This window comes from Lissotriton helveticus, chromosome 5_1, assembly GCF_964261635.1.
Source record: "Lissotriton helveticus chromosome 5_1, aLisHel1.1, whole genome shotgun sequence".
NCBI lineage: Eukaryota > Metazoa > Chordata > Amphibia > Caudata > Salamandridae > Lissotriton > Lissotriton helveticus.
Genome location: NC_136065.1, coordinates 109,943,346 through 109,962,300, shown reverse-complemented (window position 1 = coordinate 109,962,300; position 18,955 = coordinate 109,943,346). Strand labels below are relative to the sequence as shown.

The 18,955-nt window shown below is 41.2% G+C and overlaps 1 protein-coding gene across 1 annotated transcript in view; it reads right to left on the bottom strand.

Annotated features, from left to right (window-relative positions):
* Positions 1 to 1,775: 1,775 nt before the first annotated feature.
* Positions 1,776 to 18,955, bottom strand: part of NR5A1 (nuclear receptor subfamily 5 group A member 1) — a 441,357-nt gene continuing 424,177 nt past the window's right edge. The window contains exon 8 of the mRNA XM_078641831.1: positions 1,776 to 8,833. Within this exon, the coding sequence (XP_078497957.1) occupies positions 8,586 to 8,833 (248 nt within the window). The 3' untranslated portion in view covers positions 1,776 to 8,585. The remainder of the gene's footprint in view (positions 8,834 to 18,955) is intronic.

Here is an 18,955-nt window from a genome sequence, read left to right as displayed (position 1 = left end):
TACACCTATTCACAGCTGCTGCAGGACTGAACATCTCAATATGGCATTCATGTCTTCAAATGTGTCGATTATTTCATTGCAAGATTGGTCTCAATTGTAAAAGTGGAAAATACCTCATTCTACTAAACAATGATTCCCTTAAGCAGCTAGTAATGCTCACTGAATTGGCCAAACCTCAGTAACACTTGAAAATCATGCCTACTATGCCAGGATCTTCATGCCTGACAAACTTGCTTGTGCACTGCCTTATTAAAATATTAACAGATAATGGTGAAGTAAAAAAAAAAACTCTTTTGAATATATGTGAATACATAGGTGTACCCAGTAACATCAATGTTTGGAGGCTCTGAATTCATAATTCATAGAGATGTGGTTTGATTGAATTGTATTATACAAACCATTTTCAATGGAGGACATGGAATTGGGTCTCGTAGAAATATATATTCATTTAGTAGTTGCTAAATCCAAAAGTACAGGGTCCTTTAACTAAAAATACCATTCAATAGGTTGTATTCTGTGATTTGCAGAGACTGACATATTTTTTATGATTTAGGGAATACCTAAAGTATGATTTAGAAAACTACTCAAATTCTAGATTTCCAAGCGCACTCTGTCTCCAGTGCTATCACTTCTGGGGATTGTCAGAAGCATAGGCACTGGAACTAGGGGTGGTGTAGCACACCCAGAATAACCATGCTGGAGTTCAGAAAGCGAGCAAGCAATAAAGATGTATTTAGATTTAGATTTTACCTTGTCGCACTTGGAATGCATTCTTAGGCACGGTTCAAACGCCAGGCTATATCTTCTGACAAATTGCAGCTTAACCGGATATTGGTGTTTACTTTTCTTTCTGTGACTGCAAAGTGAGAGAATTCTGTAAAGTGAACTATCTGACAATTGTGCTGGGGAACACAGAGTGTGAATCCAAAGGAATTATGGGGTCATTTTTTTCGAAGCAGGTCCCAGGATGCTTGTTTCCGGTCCAGGGAGGACCTGGCTTGGCAGTTCAGTCTTGACTGTTCCCATGAGGCACAGGGTCAACCCGGATTTAACCCAGATCTCTTGACTGGGGGGGGAATGTATGATTTAGTCAGCATTCCATCTATCATTTGTTTGCGTAGCACTTTTCACCCTAAGTGGGATGGGTATGCCCAGATGTGGGTCCCTTGCTCTCTGTGCCACTGGATTCAAGGTAGCATGGCTGATGAAGGGTAGTACCCAGAAACCGGTCCCAGCTTGCTTGTTTCCGGTCCAGGGAGTACCTGGCTCGGCAGTTGAGTCTGGACTGTTCCCATGAGGCACAGGGTCAAGACTGATTTGCATTTGGCTGGGTCTAAACTGCAGTGGCATGGTGAGCAAAAGAACAATGGATTTCACCCAGATCTCTTGACTGGGGGTGAATGTATGATTTATTCAGCATTCCGTCCATCATTTGTTTGCATAGCACAATGGAGCCAGCTTCCAAACAAGAGAGTATGATGCATGATTCGCACAGCCGTATGGACTGGGCCCGGAAAAGGCTGTGCGAATCGGACTTCGGGGGGTCGTAGCAGGCCCCCTTTCATCTGGGGCCCTCTGAATCGGTGCCATTAGGATACCTATGGGTCCCCCCTTTCCATGCGTGCAAAGTATGACGGGCACACAGGATGTACGTTTTTGACCACCCGTCCCTTCTTTCTAAGGGAGTCTGTGTACGCGATCAGTATACAGGCTCACATAGAGTTCAATGGGAGTCCGAGCGAACCGAGTCCATCACCATATAGGTGAATTGGAATCGTCTGCTCTGACTCGCAGAGCACAAATTGTTAGGAAAGCCCTCCGGATCCGAGTCATACGGAGGGCTTTCCTAGCGAGATCGTACTTGGCCCCTTGTGTCTTTCCTAAACATTGACAGTAGTACTTATTTCCCCATTTATTACGTTTATTACTATGGAAAATGTCATCAAATTAGATGCAATTTAGCAACAGCAAGCAGAATTTACAGTCGAATACTTCAGAAAAACTTGAATCTGTGAAAAAAGATTTGGGATTTGGACCATAATTTCTACTTTTGTCAATTGCAAGTAACGCTGAAGACCATACACGATTTGTAAACTGTGCCCATAGAATTAGGCATTGCTTGGTTTCAAAACATTTTAAAATTGCTATAACTTGATTTTAATTTTAAATCACATGCTTGCTTCTAAGTATCAATTCCAGTGTAGAAGGCAAGAAAATCTGAATGGTTGTGGTGTAAAGCAGTACTAATATATTGAAGTTAAATATGAATAAAGTAATTGAGATTGGCAGCCTTTGAGAATGAGGTCATTTTATTTGACAAAAAAAGTTTTAAATGTAACTCTGGCAAAGCATGAGCGTAGAAATGAAAAGCTGAGAGAGGGAAGGCTAAGTGATGTTTGGGTTTGGTGGAACGTGGGAGATACTTAAGCATCGTGTACATTTTGGCAGGCTGTATTTTTGGGTTCTATCTTTTTTCAGCCTAGATGTTCATGCATCCATCATCAGAAAGTAAGACCCAGATGTGCCTTCTCTACTTGTACAACATGTTTTGTCAAATCCTGTTATTGCCGTAAGACACGATTTGCATATCTCTAAAAATTAGGATCACTTACAAATAGTCTAAACCTACCTTCTGCTATCACCCTATTAAGCAATATGTAAACAACTGAACCTGGAATGAAGGCATAAACTGTTCCAGCTTTTATAAGACTCTGATTAAACCAGCAGTATGTTATAAATACCAACTAACAATGATATAAAGATAAACAATGGCAACTCTATTAGCATTGACATTGATCTGGGCACCAATTGAAGCATGTGAGAAAGTTTGTATTACCTTTGCAAAGTGATTGAGATACAATAGGAGATGTAATGCACTGTGCCAGGCCTTGCAAGTGTAGTGTAAAATCTCTGGGAAACAAAGGGCGTTCAGCATCAGGTAGAACAGAGGGAGGCAGAGGAGAAAGGCAGTTGTGGCGGAGAAGTGAATCGCTTATTAAAACCAGACACATTTTATTATCAAAAGCTCTGAATACTCTGAAGGTCAAAAGATGAATCCACAGCCAACAAGGCCATGATTCTGCTGCTCCATCATTAGCAGCAATAGCTCTTTTCTGTTTGCTCTTCTATGCATTGCTCATAACACGTCTTTATTATTTATATGCTCTTCTTCTCACAGACAAAGACCTATTTTAGCTTAGAGGGCACCTACAGGAGAGTGATGCAATGTGGGTCTGTGATCTGGCTCAAAGCATAGATCAATATTCACCCATTTGTTTTGGCTTCTGATTAAAATTCAATGACCCGTAAAAATTGTAAGGTGGCTGTGATGGAATAAAGGCTGGTCAGTCAAGATATTACTCACAACATCACTGACCTTGCACCTATATCTCTGGCCAGCAGAAGCTCTTGAATTCTGCATTGATCTGATTCTTGGAGCCTGGGGATTAGTGGATTTCACTGCAAATGTATTGGGGATAATTGGAAGCCAATCAATGACTGTCCCCTTCATACTATAAACTCAAGATTACTTTTATTTTTAAACAATATCTGGAGGAGAAATGAGATTAAGAGTGATTCTCCTGTGGCTTTTACAAGTAGTTTTTAAATAATTTACTGGCCTTTAAATTATGTAGGGACCTTAATATTCAGAATACAGAGTGGGTCCTGATTCTCCATCCTAAGGCTGTATCCAACTCCTAACAGTATACCAGACAACAAAATGTGAAAATGATTTACTCAAGGGCCAGAGTAAGAAAATACTTTAAGGTGGGTACTATACACCCACTGCTGTACAAAATGGACCCAATATCTTGGGCATCGATGAGCTGTGGTCACCGTGCAACTGTTGGCCGAAGCCAAAGGTAAAGATAAATAATGATAGGAAATTATGATTAAAAGTGGTTAATGCCACACAAACACTAGCAATCTGTCACTGAGTATATAAACACTTAGGCTGGTCCGACACTTACACATTAGCCACTCCGCTCTGGACCTCGCACACACTTGGCTCCCTATGTCACTATCAGGGTTTCGATAAATGGGACATGATCGGCATCTCTACACTGGGAGACATGATCCATAAGGGCAAACTATTGACGTTTCCAGAGCTTCAAAAGAAATATGCCTTAGCCCACTCTGAGGCCTTCCGCTACCTCCAAATCAAGCATGCCACACTCACTAATGTCCCTGATCTCTCTTCTCTCCCACAATCCTCACCCCTCGAAGACAGACTACTATCGGAACCCCTCCAGACCAAGGCGATATCCTACACCTACTGCAAGCTAAGTAATAACATGCCTAACTCCTTCCAACTTCTGCGGGACAAATGGCAGGGTGACATTGGGCTCCTAGAAGACGATGAATGGCGGGCGGCACTGATGTCCCCGCGTGAGTCAGCTATCAACCACAGGTTTAGACTTACACAATTGAAGATACTACATAGAACGTACATGTCCCTTCCTAGTCAAAATTGGTAGACGCACGACCGATCTCTGTCTCTGTAATTGTGGGCTTGTAGGCCCTTTTTACCACACTATATGGGGCTGCCCGATGATTCGAGACTTGTGGGTGCAAGCGACCCGGAAGATGTCTGATGCACTGGGAAAATCTGTCCCTCTATCTTCAAAAGGCGGACTCCTTAATGTGTGGGACCCCACGGATCTCACTGAACTGGAACAGCAGTGGGCGGCTTTGGGTTTTCTCTTGTTAAAGCGTCAGATAGCAATGCAATGGGGCTCACCAAAAAATGATAAGATGGGTCGCTGCAATGGATACATGCATGCTGTCCGAAAAAACTATATACAAGGTCAGGGGGTGTCCTAACAAATGGGATAAGAAATGGGGTCATTGGAATGTCTATAGAGGCGAGCTTTGTAGCTCCCCTAAAGCTGATATGACAATGGCCAAGACTGGTCCTTCCCACAATCAAACTAATAATGTATTGCTGTAATGTATGCCTTCGGTGTCATTTTTGTAATTCAATGACTGCTAACTGATCAATCACTCTGCTTTTGTTCAATCAAATATTTTTAAAAAGTGTTTAATGCCTTCTAGCATTTGGGCAATCATGATATTAGCACCCATCCCCATGTTATCTCCATCAAAACTCACACCTACAGTCCATGCATGCTTCACACCCCATGTTTTAACTGAACTTGAAACGTATGCAAGCAACATTAGGTAATGGATACATTCTAAGCTTTCTGATTGGCAGACACATACCCGCTAGATAGTGTTGCTTGTATATTAGATCCTGGAGCGCCAGTCATTCTGGTTCCTGTAATAGCTACGTGGCAATGGATACCCATGATGTTTTAGGAATCCTGCAGGCTGCAGCTTTTGATTCTTACTCATGCAGAACACTATACTACACCTACTGTAACTTTTTGTAATTGTGATACTCCATTTCACCGTTACTCCCTTATCAAATAAACCACAGTGAGTATTTACCAAGAAAATTTGTATTCCGTAGTAACCAGTTGTGAAGAATCTGATGACGTCTACCACAAAAGATATCCCTCATGAAAGGGCACATCCATCTTTATTGCATGATACCTTTAGAGTGTGTTGTGTATCACGGGGTATATCACGCGTTATCATACAACTGACGATGCACCATTTCAATAGTATGCAAAGTTCATTTTGCAATAAATCCCAGGGGCGGAGGGGGGGGGGGAGTGAACGGGAGTGTTGCCTGTTGATATGAATCTACAGTGTGTTGAGGGAGGCATTATCATGGGATAATTGACCCGTGCAATGGGACATTTTATGTGAATGTGACAGTGAGCTCTCTATTCTTGTGTGACACTTGATTTATTTATCTCCAAAGCAATATTGTTAGCCAAAACCAACTCGGGGATTCACATTTCTTGGCAACAACAGACAGTTTACTAGGCCACCAAAGCCCTAAAACGAGATCTCGTATTGTAACATAAAACACAGTTTAAACCTCGAGTATATTCACTTTTTTTCTATCTTTTGCAAAATATAGCAATTCGATTCTTGCACTAGTGATATAATGGGTGCAAAATGAATGTGCTCTCGTTTTCCCACGATCACTTACTTTCGGATGCATCTGTGATTTTAGTCATTGTGTTTTTGCGGCGCTGTTTATAAAGGAGGGTAAATGATTCGAATTTTTTTTTAAAAACAGGACGTAATTCTAGTTGCAATCGGTTAAATTGACAGTCAGCAATACAGTGCATATGGAGAAAACATTTTCATGTATTGCAAACTGACTATAGGAGGACATGAACAGATACGTCGATATATTTCAAGCAGTATAATGTCTCTTGAAATAACACACTAAATAATTTCTCTCCAATGGGAGTAGGCTGGTCAGCTGTATTCAAAGTCTGCAAAATAGTGTTCCATTTCCTAAAATGGTTGTAGCTCATTTTTTGAAAGTTTCTCATTATGAGAACTAGTGTGTGGAAGTTGCAATGTTTTTTTTTATTGTTGAAAAGGTCTATGGAAAACTTCATATCTTGCATTGTTTGTTATTTTATTTTGCTTCAAAAACATATTTCTGGAAATATTTACTTTTGCATCAATTTGTGTAGCATTTATTGTTGTTTAAAGTGCACAAAATGGTTCTACAAAGCATATTATTTCCATTAAACAGCTAGTGTCCTTCTCATTCCCAATGCCTGTGTGGAAAATCTCCACAAATTGTAAAACTTGCAATGAAAAGACCTGCACGCATTTGTCAGCATAGGATTGTGACTCAAATAAACAATCTCTGGCTCTCCTCTGCCAGCAGTGAAATAGCGGGTGAAAAACAATGCACTAGAAGGGGTCCTAGTGGATTGACAGTAGCTCAGATTCACATAGGCATTCCTGCCAACACTTTGTTTTTGTTGCAATAGACACGTAAATTTCATGGTTTGGTTTAAAGTGGAAAAAAATTATGTTGTTAAGTGAAGAAAACAATGCGCACCAGAGAAGGCAAAGGGAATTTGGGACGCTTTGCAAATGACCCAGTGGGTGAGAACTTGAAATTCTGCAAAACTTTGTGGGCAAAATATAATTTTGCAAACCTCAAGTGAAAACACTCTGCTGGCAATATTTTCTCAAAAGTAGATCAAATGTTTGGCCAACAATGGTCACGTAGAACAGACTGGGCCCCTCATCCTGTTTTCCAGATGTTTCAAACCAATCACCCCTCCCTCATATCCCTGTTAGACCTTCTGTATATCTTGGGCTTTCTAGACACACGATAGGTTGTGTTTGCAACTACAAAAACATATACATTGTGTGAATTTCTTGTAAGCATTAAACAAGGTTTGTTGATTCTCAAATCACCAAGTGTACCCATCAGATCACCCTCGAATCATGCCAAATACATAGTAATATTTCTAGATACAAGCATTGGTTGGACTGCCACATAATATTCCATCTGCTTCATCAAAGGGGACGTATTTCATCTGATTCAAGACACCAAAATGCTTTATTAGGTCCCTAATTGTATTGGAGATCAGTAGTGCAAGTCCTGGGCTATACATTAAGACCCCTGGCAATAATCTAAACATGCCTAACATGGATTTTATCTCATAATCGTATATTACCCATGCACCTGGGTCACAAAGTGAAACTACATTTCATAATTTGAGAGTTATCAGTTTCACTTTTTTCTCTGATAGGTTATATCATTTTGATGGGCATTTTCATAGTTTTCACTGATAGCTTCAAGTTCATATGAATTTTACTGTTTGGAGATCCACATAGCAAACCATGTGTTCCTTTATTAGTGGGTGCATGTTCTCCATCTGCTTATACATGTTAAGATGTCTGTTTCAAGGAATGGCAACAAACATTACAAAGTAATCTATCTTGGTCTGTGGTAAAGCATTGACTGAATGTTATAGCTTGCCCAAGGTACAAATCCGCAGAATGTTTAATCAGTAATCAGCAATAACAGTAAATGAAACCAGTATCCTCAGAATGATTTAAGCAAAGAAATAAGTACAGAAAAAATGCCAAAATGCATAGAAAATTTAGCAGTTGTGACAACATATATTGAAGGAGAACCACTGGAAGTTAAATTAAATGTCTTAAGTTAGTCTGAGTTTATGCTATGTGTATTTAGTGAGCTGATATACAATAAATACAAGGTATCGAGTGGTGGTCGTTCTCGAACATAAAATAGCAATTTCTTTTTCAGGATAACAAAAATAAATATGCATAATATTCTCATTTCAGAAGCTTCAGATGCAATATTTCCTTCGGCATATGACTTGTGGGAGTCCATTAAATCTGATCACACTAGGGTGCTATTACAATTTAACCATTTAATCCCTTCTCCGATGGATCATTTTGAATCTTGATAGAAGTAAAAAGAAGATGGTCATATTTAAAGAGCAATACACATATCACATGGTATTTTAGTGCTGACAGTTATATTAAAATAAATCTTTCCAAATGTTCCAATAGTATAGGTTAAATACATTACTAGGAAAAATGCTTTTGTGGATGGGCATCAGTGACAGACCAATCCGACTCTGTTTTGCATCTTCTGCCAGTGTGCACCACTGGCGTAGAGTGTCTCTGGTGGCTGTTCTCTGAGTCATTAGGTTGATGGCCATTCATGCCCGCTTGGCATGGAGCATTTCAATGAGCAGGTTGTTAAAAGGCACCTCCCCGCTCATGTGTTTGTAGTAGAGGTAGTCCTCAGCCAGCATGCTGATAGACCGGATGTCAGTTAACCGCAACAACAGCAGTCGGAACTTGTCCATGCAATGAGGATAATGGCACATGGTATATTCATGGAGGGCAGCGTTGATTTTCTCCTGGGCAGTTTTGGCCAAAGTGTGATTTTCCAAACATTTCTCATCTGTAACAACATAATTGATGCTTATTAACAATAATTTTATCACCTTAACATAACATAGCCTAAGAAATATTCAGGTCTTCCTTAGCTTCTCCAGTGTCACAGGACTCAAAGGTGAAATTGACCAATTTCATATACTCATGTTGGTGGTAATTTATGTGCAAGACATTCCTTTCCATTTCCAGACTTCCTGCAATTGCTCACCACTTGATCTATTTCTTAGAACCATTCCAGTCCTGAGTCTTTTATCATTCCTAAGCTTCTCTTTCCTTCAATTAAGTAATAAACATTTCTAATGATAGATCTGTTCAATAATGTACTGATCATCTTTGCAAATGTCAGCAGCACCTCTAAGGCGGGGGACAGGCACAGTGTAGATTCTGACATTAGACATTTAATTCAAGTGGTTACCAAGGTCTAATGTGAACATGCACAATCTGTGGAAGAGATAAAGCAGGTAGATTTCATATTTTAGTACACACTTAGTTCACAAATGTGGTACTTCACTAAGCAAGCAGCATAGCACCAGTTCACATTTAAGGTTAGGTTTACCATTGAGGATGTTGAACAATATACAATTTAACACACCCAGGTTGTGAAATCCACACAAATGTGAAAATGCCATTGTAGAAGTTGCATTAGGAAAGTGACTGACTGAAAACTCAAAGATGAGGATGCAAATGGCACACGGTTCTCTTTGCATGCTATTTTTTTCTCTGCATTGGGCGCTATTTATCCATCATGCTATTTTCTTTAGGTAAGGTCATTGTTATTTGTTTCAGAGCATTTAGATAAGGGGTGTCCAGGACATGCCTGGTGAAGCCTGGATCCATGAAAAGTTTTCAGCATATCCACATAACACTAATGATCATACACTGGATGTGCATACAGCTCATGTACTTAGCAGTAATGCTGGATCAGTGGACCACTCTCAGATTACCAGAAATATATTTTTCATGAGGAAGTTGTCAAGGACAGTTTTTTATGCCTCTGCTATTGCTGTAGCATGGAAGCACAGACAAAACTGTTGCGTGGATTCTGCACATACAAAGAACTATGCGCAGGAAAACAGGACCTTGGTGTATAGGGGTTGTACCTTCCTACCTCCTTAGAACCCAAAATCCAAGAACCGACTTGCTATAGTGCCTCATTCATTCTTCGACAAATCACAAAGCTACAAATGATTAGACAACCCAGAACACAACATTCCCGACACTCTCAGGAATCGCGGTAGCAAGACATACCCTTTCACTCACTCACTCGTACTTGTCCACAATAAGGATAGTCAGAGTCACTGTATAGTTAAAAATGTTTATTTTATCTAGTGTGCTCTATAATGCAGTATACGAGCCACTACCAGCAGCAAAATACATAAACCTAGCACAGTTAGCATTGATACAATACCATAGAATATGAAGGGGGTGTCATTATATATAGCCAGTGGAAAAAGGACTATAAGGCCTGACCATCCTCCCCTTGGTAAGTTGAAGTTTATTGTATAAAGGAAGATCTCTGGGCTTTGTCAGCAGACCCCATACCTTAAAGCCTAGATGGTAGCTATGCATCATAGGAACAGCATAGCTCTTCTCCAAGGAAAGGATTCCCTCCAAATGTGTGTGAACAACATGCAACTCCGTAATATCAAGGCACAAGCTCTCTAGCAGTGCAGCTGTGTGTAGCATGTTTTGTCTAGGTAATAGGGACTGACCAGAACAGCATAACATCATGTTCAGACTAAACTCCAGGAACAGAAGAGAATGCAGAAAGCAGTCCGTTCTCATGTAAAAGACACAAACAGAGTCTTGCAAAATAAAGTCATGTAGTAACGTGCGCAAAAGCAGCATCATGGCAACAAGGCTCATGCTAACTTAGCAATGTCGAGAATGATCCCAAGGGCCACATAATAAAGCTTACATTAAAAACTCCACTGCTGTAACGTGGATATATGTTTTCAAAGCAGAAAAAAACTTAAGACTGCCCACCTCCTCCTTGCCCTGCCTCATTTAGAGTGCAGAAGAAGGTGGTCTACCTGACGAAGGCACTGCCACTGGACCCATCTTCGCAGACACCCAAGACATCAGGGGGCTGCCCAATCAAGTTCGGATACACTGATGACGCTGCAACCCACGTCCCTTCTTTCGGGCACCACCATGTAAATCATGGCAGTCACAAACAGAAAAACGCTCTATATGTCCCCTGACCCCCCTGCTCCCTTCCCTCCTGTATTTTTTGCTTGACTGTTAACTGCCCCTTCTCTCCCTCTCTATTGCTGGATTCATATGCATTACGCTTGACAATTCTATCACTCTTCTATACTTTTGCAGCGTGTATTCAGCTTTGTTTGTATTGGCATTTATGAATTCAATAAAACAATTTAGACAAAAAAAAACAATGTCCCCTGATGAGGAACGACCAATCCCCAAGGACTGGATAAGAGGTTTCATATGGTTCTTCCAAACCTACAGATCTGGCATTTGATGAAAATGGTATTTCTGCAGGCAAGGAACAGCAACGTACCAGGGCATGCAGTAGACTGACAGTATCACAGGGTATCGTGCATCCACCCCAAGGTACAGTCCTCTTACTGTCCATCTGGTGAGGATCTCTTCAATAGTAATCAAGCAGTGACTCACTAATGAGGACTTGTGGTAAAGAGTGTGTAAGAAATTAAGACATGACCACTGTCCAGACTCAGTCGCTTCCATGGTATCTGCCAACAAGATCCTCGCCAGGTTGTTGCTGACATCAGCATGTTGGTAAATAGCACGGGGCATGCAATCTCCACATTAGCAAGTAGCATAGGTGCCTTTAGTTTACAGGTGATTAGCACCACATTTGTTATCCCATTTCCAAGAGTAACTGGGAGTTTGCAACCAAAACGGAATCAGCACTGCAGTTCTAACCAGCCCCCTAGACTGTGTCTGAGAGGGAATGGACAAACCATCCACGTGTTTAGGCCCCCTAGGAAAGAATGGTAAATGAGCATCTAATCCCTTACAAGGTTGACACACCACCCCAAACTACATGTTGAATTGCCATGCATCAGTGATTTATTGTAAACATAGTACATCATTGTCATTTTCTGGTAGATCTCTCAACAGGCAGTTATGTCACCATCAATAGAACAGACTAACAAAGATCAATAATGAAAGAAAAGCCAGATGTGTTGAGTCTGGATGGGCGCGGGTTGACTCCTCCCTTTCATACTTCCCTTAGTATAACCGAGGAGGCCCAGGCTGCACAGTGAGGCACGGCACTACTGCAAAAGCTAGAGCTTCCATAAGGCCAGCTTAAGCTGTTTCCTTAGGGTGCCACTACTAGTTGGCACTAAATCACCACAACATTTATTTATTTATTTTGAGAGTTTTATACAGCGCGAACAAGATCTTTGCAGATATCAGAGCGCTTTACAGGTAAAAATACAAAGTAAAAATACAAAGTAATAAAGCGTATATACAAAGTGATAAATGAGGTAGTTAGGTACAAGGTGCTAGTTACATAGGTAGGTCAAAGGACATGAGGTAGGTCACAGGTGTGGTAGTGTAGGTACACTGAGAGTAGACACACAATTGCGTCAATAGCATAAGGTGCAATACCAAGGAGCATATACTTGCTTAAGCGTGTTTAGAGTATTTAGAGTTTAAAGGTGGGCCAGGTTGAGGTGGGTGTGTGCAGGATGTATAGTCCCACAGGTGCGACAGTAGAAGGGATGTAAAGATCGTTGAGGTGGAGAGGGTAAAGTGTGCAAAGTCAACCAGGTGCGTCAACAATATAACAATATACATAATCAACCAGGTGCATCAAACATTATAACAAAATACAAAGAGTGAGCGTATACAATTACGTAATTCGATAATACGGGTGGTACAATAGGCCAGGGTCGGGCAGGACTTACAGAGCAGATTCATGAGTGATACGGAGTAATAGGTCATGTGTATTTTGCCATGAGGATCGCTTTAACTTCTTTCTTAAAGATTGTGTTGGAGGAGATGAGCCTTGTCATAAATTACTTTTGTAGTAGCCAAGCCTATGGGTTCACAAAACCACATGGTTTAAGAGTGAAAAACAACAAGTTGTAGTCTACTAGAGGCATGGACATCATTTGGGGGGTCATCCCTGCGACCCATGGCTTGCCCGTCGCACTGCCTTTGCGCCCCCTGGCTTCAGTGGTTGCAAAGGCGATGGCGAGAACAGAAAGTACATGATGTCTTGATGAGCACTGTTTACTTCCTGCAGCTCCCAGCACCACCTGGGACATTAAACGTTTTGTTAATTTAAACAAATGCATTCAGCAGTGCCATGCCCTATCTCCTGATTAAATCAAGTTAAAACAAGACCTGCAATTTGAAGTACATACTTCCACTTTTTGATTACTATAAAATCATGTAAGTTGATGTGCTTTGCACGGGTGGTGTTGTGTTACTAGTGATCATAATGAAAATGTATTAATTACAAAAACGAATAAATTAAGTGAATAACAAAATTCACATTCAAAATATGGCTTGCATGAATGAATACAGGTGGAGGAAGTCAATGCTGTTTTATGCATCTCTCTGTAATTTTAACAGTACATAAGGTTTTTAGGGTATCTGGAGTTTACACTGTGATATGACTAATGTGGGTTTCCAGTTTTTCTTCTTCCAGCAAACACATCATTTTTCATCCAGTAATGTGCAATATTCCTAACGTGTGAGCCCCCTATTCAATATATTGGTGGCATATAAAATATATATGTATCTGTGTTAGTAACTGTTATGCTATTATGTAATTGTGCGCATAAGGGGTTCTTAATATCAGCAATGTCAATTATTGTGATACCTTCAGGGTCAAGTTCATGTGACATCACTACTCGGGACGATTCAGTTTCAAAGATTATATGACGTCACTTCCTATGATATTATTCGGTCAACCAGGGGGGTGATATCACTTCCGCTACCCACCCCCTCCCCCCGCATTTTGAGCAGAGATACTTTGCGAGTCAGAAAATTCTTTGCAGAATATTTCTGACTCACAAAGTGCTTTTTTGCAATTCATCCCAAATCGTTAAGAGGTGGTGACGTGAAATTTGCATCCCCTCCCCCTTGAGAGCTGCAATGATATGTAGCAATGGTTTGCAACCACCACTGCAGTTGCAAACCATTAATTGGTTAATATTGCCCAACAAGGATGATAGTCCATTCCTTGAGGTATTGCTTCCATCTTTTGAATGGTGGCAAGTGCACTCAGGAGGAGCAGGGAGTGGTCAAAATACCCCACGCCCCTCATGTGTCTAATTCTTAAGGAGTGTCTCTGCAGGGAATATGAATGCAGGGTAGGAGGGCTGCTGTTCCTGCAGGGCTCCAACACTCCATTCACAGTGCATTGAAAATTGACCCCTGCCTCATGCACATTGAGGAGGGAGGCGTTTTGGCAATCTCCAGTGAATGTTCGTTTTTCTAATGCTGCTGAGCAGCTCTTCAATTCTATCACAGCGTTGGGGAAAGGCACACCTAGGTTAGCAATTGTGCTATGACACCATACTAATAGTAGACTACGAGCTATATTAATAACATATCATAAAAATCATGGAAATTCCCCTCATATATTTTGATGAAAACTTCCTTTCTTTGAGACTCACCACTGGTAGGAAACGGGGGTGGGTGGGAGTTAAAAAAATAATTTTTTTAAACACTTACCTTTTCCGATGGCAGTGTCTCTCTTCCGCTTCTCTGCTCTTCCTGACTCCATTCCGGAAGAAGCTGCGGAAAGCACCCAGCACCCAGGCTCCCCGGAGCAAATCACAACACTGCAATGCAGCGCTTTGATTGGTCTGAGCGCCGTGGATCAGTGCTCAGATCGGGACAGGTAGCCTGTGGCTATTCTCCACTAGGCTTTCCGTTGCAGCCTGGTGGTGAATATGCAAAGTGTGCATGACTGCTTGGACAGACAAAACGGTGGGCCAAGCAGTCATTCGCACTTAAGTGTGCACAGTCCACCCCTCCTCCCACCCTGAGCCACCAGCCCCGCCCTCCACGAGCCCGTCGAAACCAAAAATAAAACGATAATAACCTTGTTATTATAGTTTTCTTTTTCTCATTTTCACTGCGGGGCGATGCACCTCCACCATAGCAGATGAACTGCCACTGAGACTCACACATCCACACAAGGAGAAATAATACGCCTATAAGGAGGAGGTATTCAAATACTGACAGTAGAACATGAATTGTTATTGCAAAAATACAAATTTGCAGCATAAAATTAGATTCAGAAAATGTGATATAATCAAGAAAATGATTGCTATCAATTTCAACGTCTCCGGAGAAGAGTTTGTGAATGACTAGATAAGTCTTAGCCCTCTTTACCAGTACCCATAAATATCTTCACTTCTCCGTCTCTCAGATTTACCGCTATTGTTTTTCCTAGTATTTTTGGGGAGGGGCATCGAGATTAAAAGATTTTGGAGAACAGCATGCCGAAATCTGCCCACGTTTCTGTGAACGCAATATTCATGGTAAATTTCTAACTGTGACTTGCACGTAATTATACACAGTGACATAGTTTTGGCAATTATCGCATAACAAACATTATTCAAAATTCATGACCTAACGCAAATTACCAGGCATAATTTAAATTTCGCCCAGACGTACTTAACACTTCTTATTTCTTGCTTCTTATGTTATGGTTCAGAATTTCAACATGACAACTCTTTTTATTTTTTATTGTTCAGTTTATCAACAAAGCCCCATGGGCCTCATTAATGAGGCCTTGCTTCAGTTTTACGCTTCTGGTGCATCACTTTTGGTGCATCACTTTTTGTGATGCATCTGCGGCATAAAACATGCCTCCTGTTGCGCACTATTTACTAAGTGATGCATTTAAGCAGATGGGTCACTTTGTAAACCCCTGCGCTACATTATACCTGCGTCAGGTATAATGTATGCAGGGGGCGTTCCCCCGCAAAAAGCCTCGAAATCTATGATATTTCACTGCATCACTTCTAGGACGCCGTTGCATCAAAATCGTACGCCTGCCTCACAGCAGGCGCAAGACTGACGCAGGCCCTTTCACATGGGACTTGCCCCATGTGAAAGGGCGCATTGCTGGAGTTGCTTCACTTTTGTGACACACTTCAGCAATGCGTCACTTTTGCGCCATACAGATACGTCAGAAATACTGATGTATCTGTAACTCCTTGCGACATGATTCATCATACAGTAAATATGACGCATCAGGTATGTCGCAAGGAGTGCGCCCTGAGAAGTGACGCATCGCTGCTTTCACGCAGCGATGCGTCATTTATCATAAATGAGGCCCCTTTTATTTCTTTTCTTCTGGCTGAGCACATGAACATAGCCCTTTTTCCCTCTGTTTTAGTTAAAGATTCGGTACAACACCTCATTTAGAGAAATGTTAATAGGCGTGCACTCTTGAGAAAAACAATATTGATAAATATTTGGATGGCTTCGAAAGTTGCTCTATTCATGGGACTCACCTGGTTCTGCGGTAGATCCTATTCAGTATTTAATTGTACATTTGTCTAATACATTCATTCCAACAAGGAAGAGTGAATGTTTTCCATACAACATTGACTCGCTTAATTTGGAGAAGGAGACGCAGTCGCAATGCTTGCTTCCTCCGACAAAGCGCCCTCGTCGCCGCGCGCGCGTACCCACAGACATGCCTGAGAATGCTTCATGCCCTCGAGTGTTCGCCTGCTTCAGAGATGCTTTTGTTTGTGGGAAAGCTGTCGATAAATTACAAACGCTTAAGGGAATGCAGACGATAAAAGCCTCCCCACATCCCCTCCACCCTCGCGGCCTAAACGCTATGCGCTTTGTGCACGCAAGCCATGTAATCGAATGATAGGTCAATCCATTAAGACTCTATTAAGCTCTTTAGTAGAACAAAGCTAACCTGTGCTGTCTTCATAAGCATCTCTATTTTGAGAAGCCCCAATTTTAATTAAATCCCTTTACCTGCTCAGCAGAGAAATCTATTCAGCGCCCAACTGGCGGACTCTTTTATGACAGCCGCCCATTCTTTTGTGCCGGGACTGGAGTGGTAAACGAGGAACTTCTACCATTGCAGGCAATTACATTCTGCCAATAATACGGCATGCAGCACAGCACAGCTGAGCCTGCCGCTATTCACAGACCCTGGCGACGCGCGTGTTGCCGCTTGAGATGCAAAGTTGGCGTTCAGAGCCCGAATGGCACAAATATGTGAAACACCATTCTTTGTTGGTGGACTGCCCTAGAAGATGTTTATGAGGAAAGGCATGAAAAGCAGACATGGCTCGCCATTGATATTCCTATATCACATAGGTTGGGAGTGGCAGACAGAAGGTGGATGCCCCCCTATGCTGTGCAGAAAGTAACACAGTTCAGGTGGTGCCACGCAAGACCTTTGTGTGATTAAGACGTGGTCCAAGCCCTTAATCCAGGCAGACGGGTAGTCACATAGCCGGGTGTGGACTCTTAAGTCCCCTATCAAGGTTGGCAGGAAGACTCCATCTTTTTATCCGGTGTCAGTGATGTTAATAGTAAAAATTTGTTGCAATATTATCTCCAACCTTATAATGATACATCTGTAAAAAGCAACATGAATCCTTTATTGGTAGCTGGTATAGCAGGCCTTCAAGGTATGGTGCTATGAGTTCACAGGGTTTGTGTAAGAGTGCTGAGACAATATGCTCTATCAAGCTTGTTTAATATCCACTAGTAATAGTGACCATTTTTATAATGCTCACCAGATACTGAACTGCCCTTATGACCTGAAACAATCCTCCCAACTCAGTAGGACTCTTCAACTTCAGAGGGGGAAGAGCTAAAAGGAGTCATTCATTCATTTATTCTTTATTTCGGTTAAAAATAACCATAAAAGATTTCACAAAACAGTACATTTATTTTTACAATACATCTTATGGGAAGTAAAGTACAATACAATGCTGCATGATTCGTTATGAAATCAATCTGGATTTAACCAATCAATTTAGCAATGTTCTAGCGGTATCACAAGTTACATAAATATTAGATCATTAAAAAAATATTAATTAAAAAAACAGATGAGGAACAACTCTTTCAGGACAATCTAAAAAAAATAGAAAATACCTATGTGAACAGATAAAATAAAAAAAAATTAAGAGGACGATATTCTCATAAAACAGACTTTGTACGAATATATAAATATATATATATTTCATTTAGTTCTAGTAAAGTGCACGTGCCAAGCTCATAGTAGTTTCCCATTCATTCTCTCAGCCTAGAGTTTCAGACCTTCCCTTTTCCTTATCAAAAGGAGTCTGAAAAATGTGACATACAGATCTCTCCAACAAGTGCATTAAGTCAGGCTCAGTGGTTCAGCTCAGCTTCTCATGTACACACACGACAAGAAAATTACAGAGTGGCTGGAAGGACACTTACCCAAAGGTCGACCACTCCCATCACACCTAGGCACTGAAGAATTGGTTATCACACTCACACGTGCACAAAGCCTCCAAAGGAGAGAATTTTCAGTCATGATCACCTTCTGCTAAATGACTATCTCTGGCCTTCAGCTTTGTAAATTTGTCCTATGTTCTTTGCTACGCGAGTCAGGACAGCTCTTGTACCTTCATCTCTCTTTTATTCTTCCCTGGTTGGCTCTTTTGTGAACAGCAGACATTGCTCCTAATCTTCCAGTTTGCGGTCCAACCAATTGCTCGCATAACTTTATCGAACCAAACTGGGTCCTTAATCTGAATATTGCCACGAGCGAGACAAATTACAGCTTCCAGTTTGCTTGAAAATGTCAACAAGTGCAGCCATGATACACTTCCCCGTGAACATCTCACTGGCTGCTATTTGGTAGAATTAATAAAGTTCATTAGACACCAAGGTGTATGCTTTCCTGCTCTCTATGGTCAGCGCTCTCGCTGTGTTCGTGGATTTTTGGCTTCCACTAGAAAAGTTGCAGAAGCCAAATCTTGGTGGTTTGAGCAGGATCTCTCAGAAAATCACTGCTTTCTTTTACTAAGGTCTGTTGTTTGCCATGATTTCTAAGCCACTTTAGGAGACTTTTTGACTCCTATCGCAAGTACAATGTACCACCCAGTGACACTGTAATCCTCACATGGGTAGAACCAGAGTATTGGTTAGAATTTTGTAC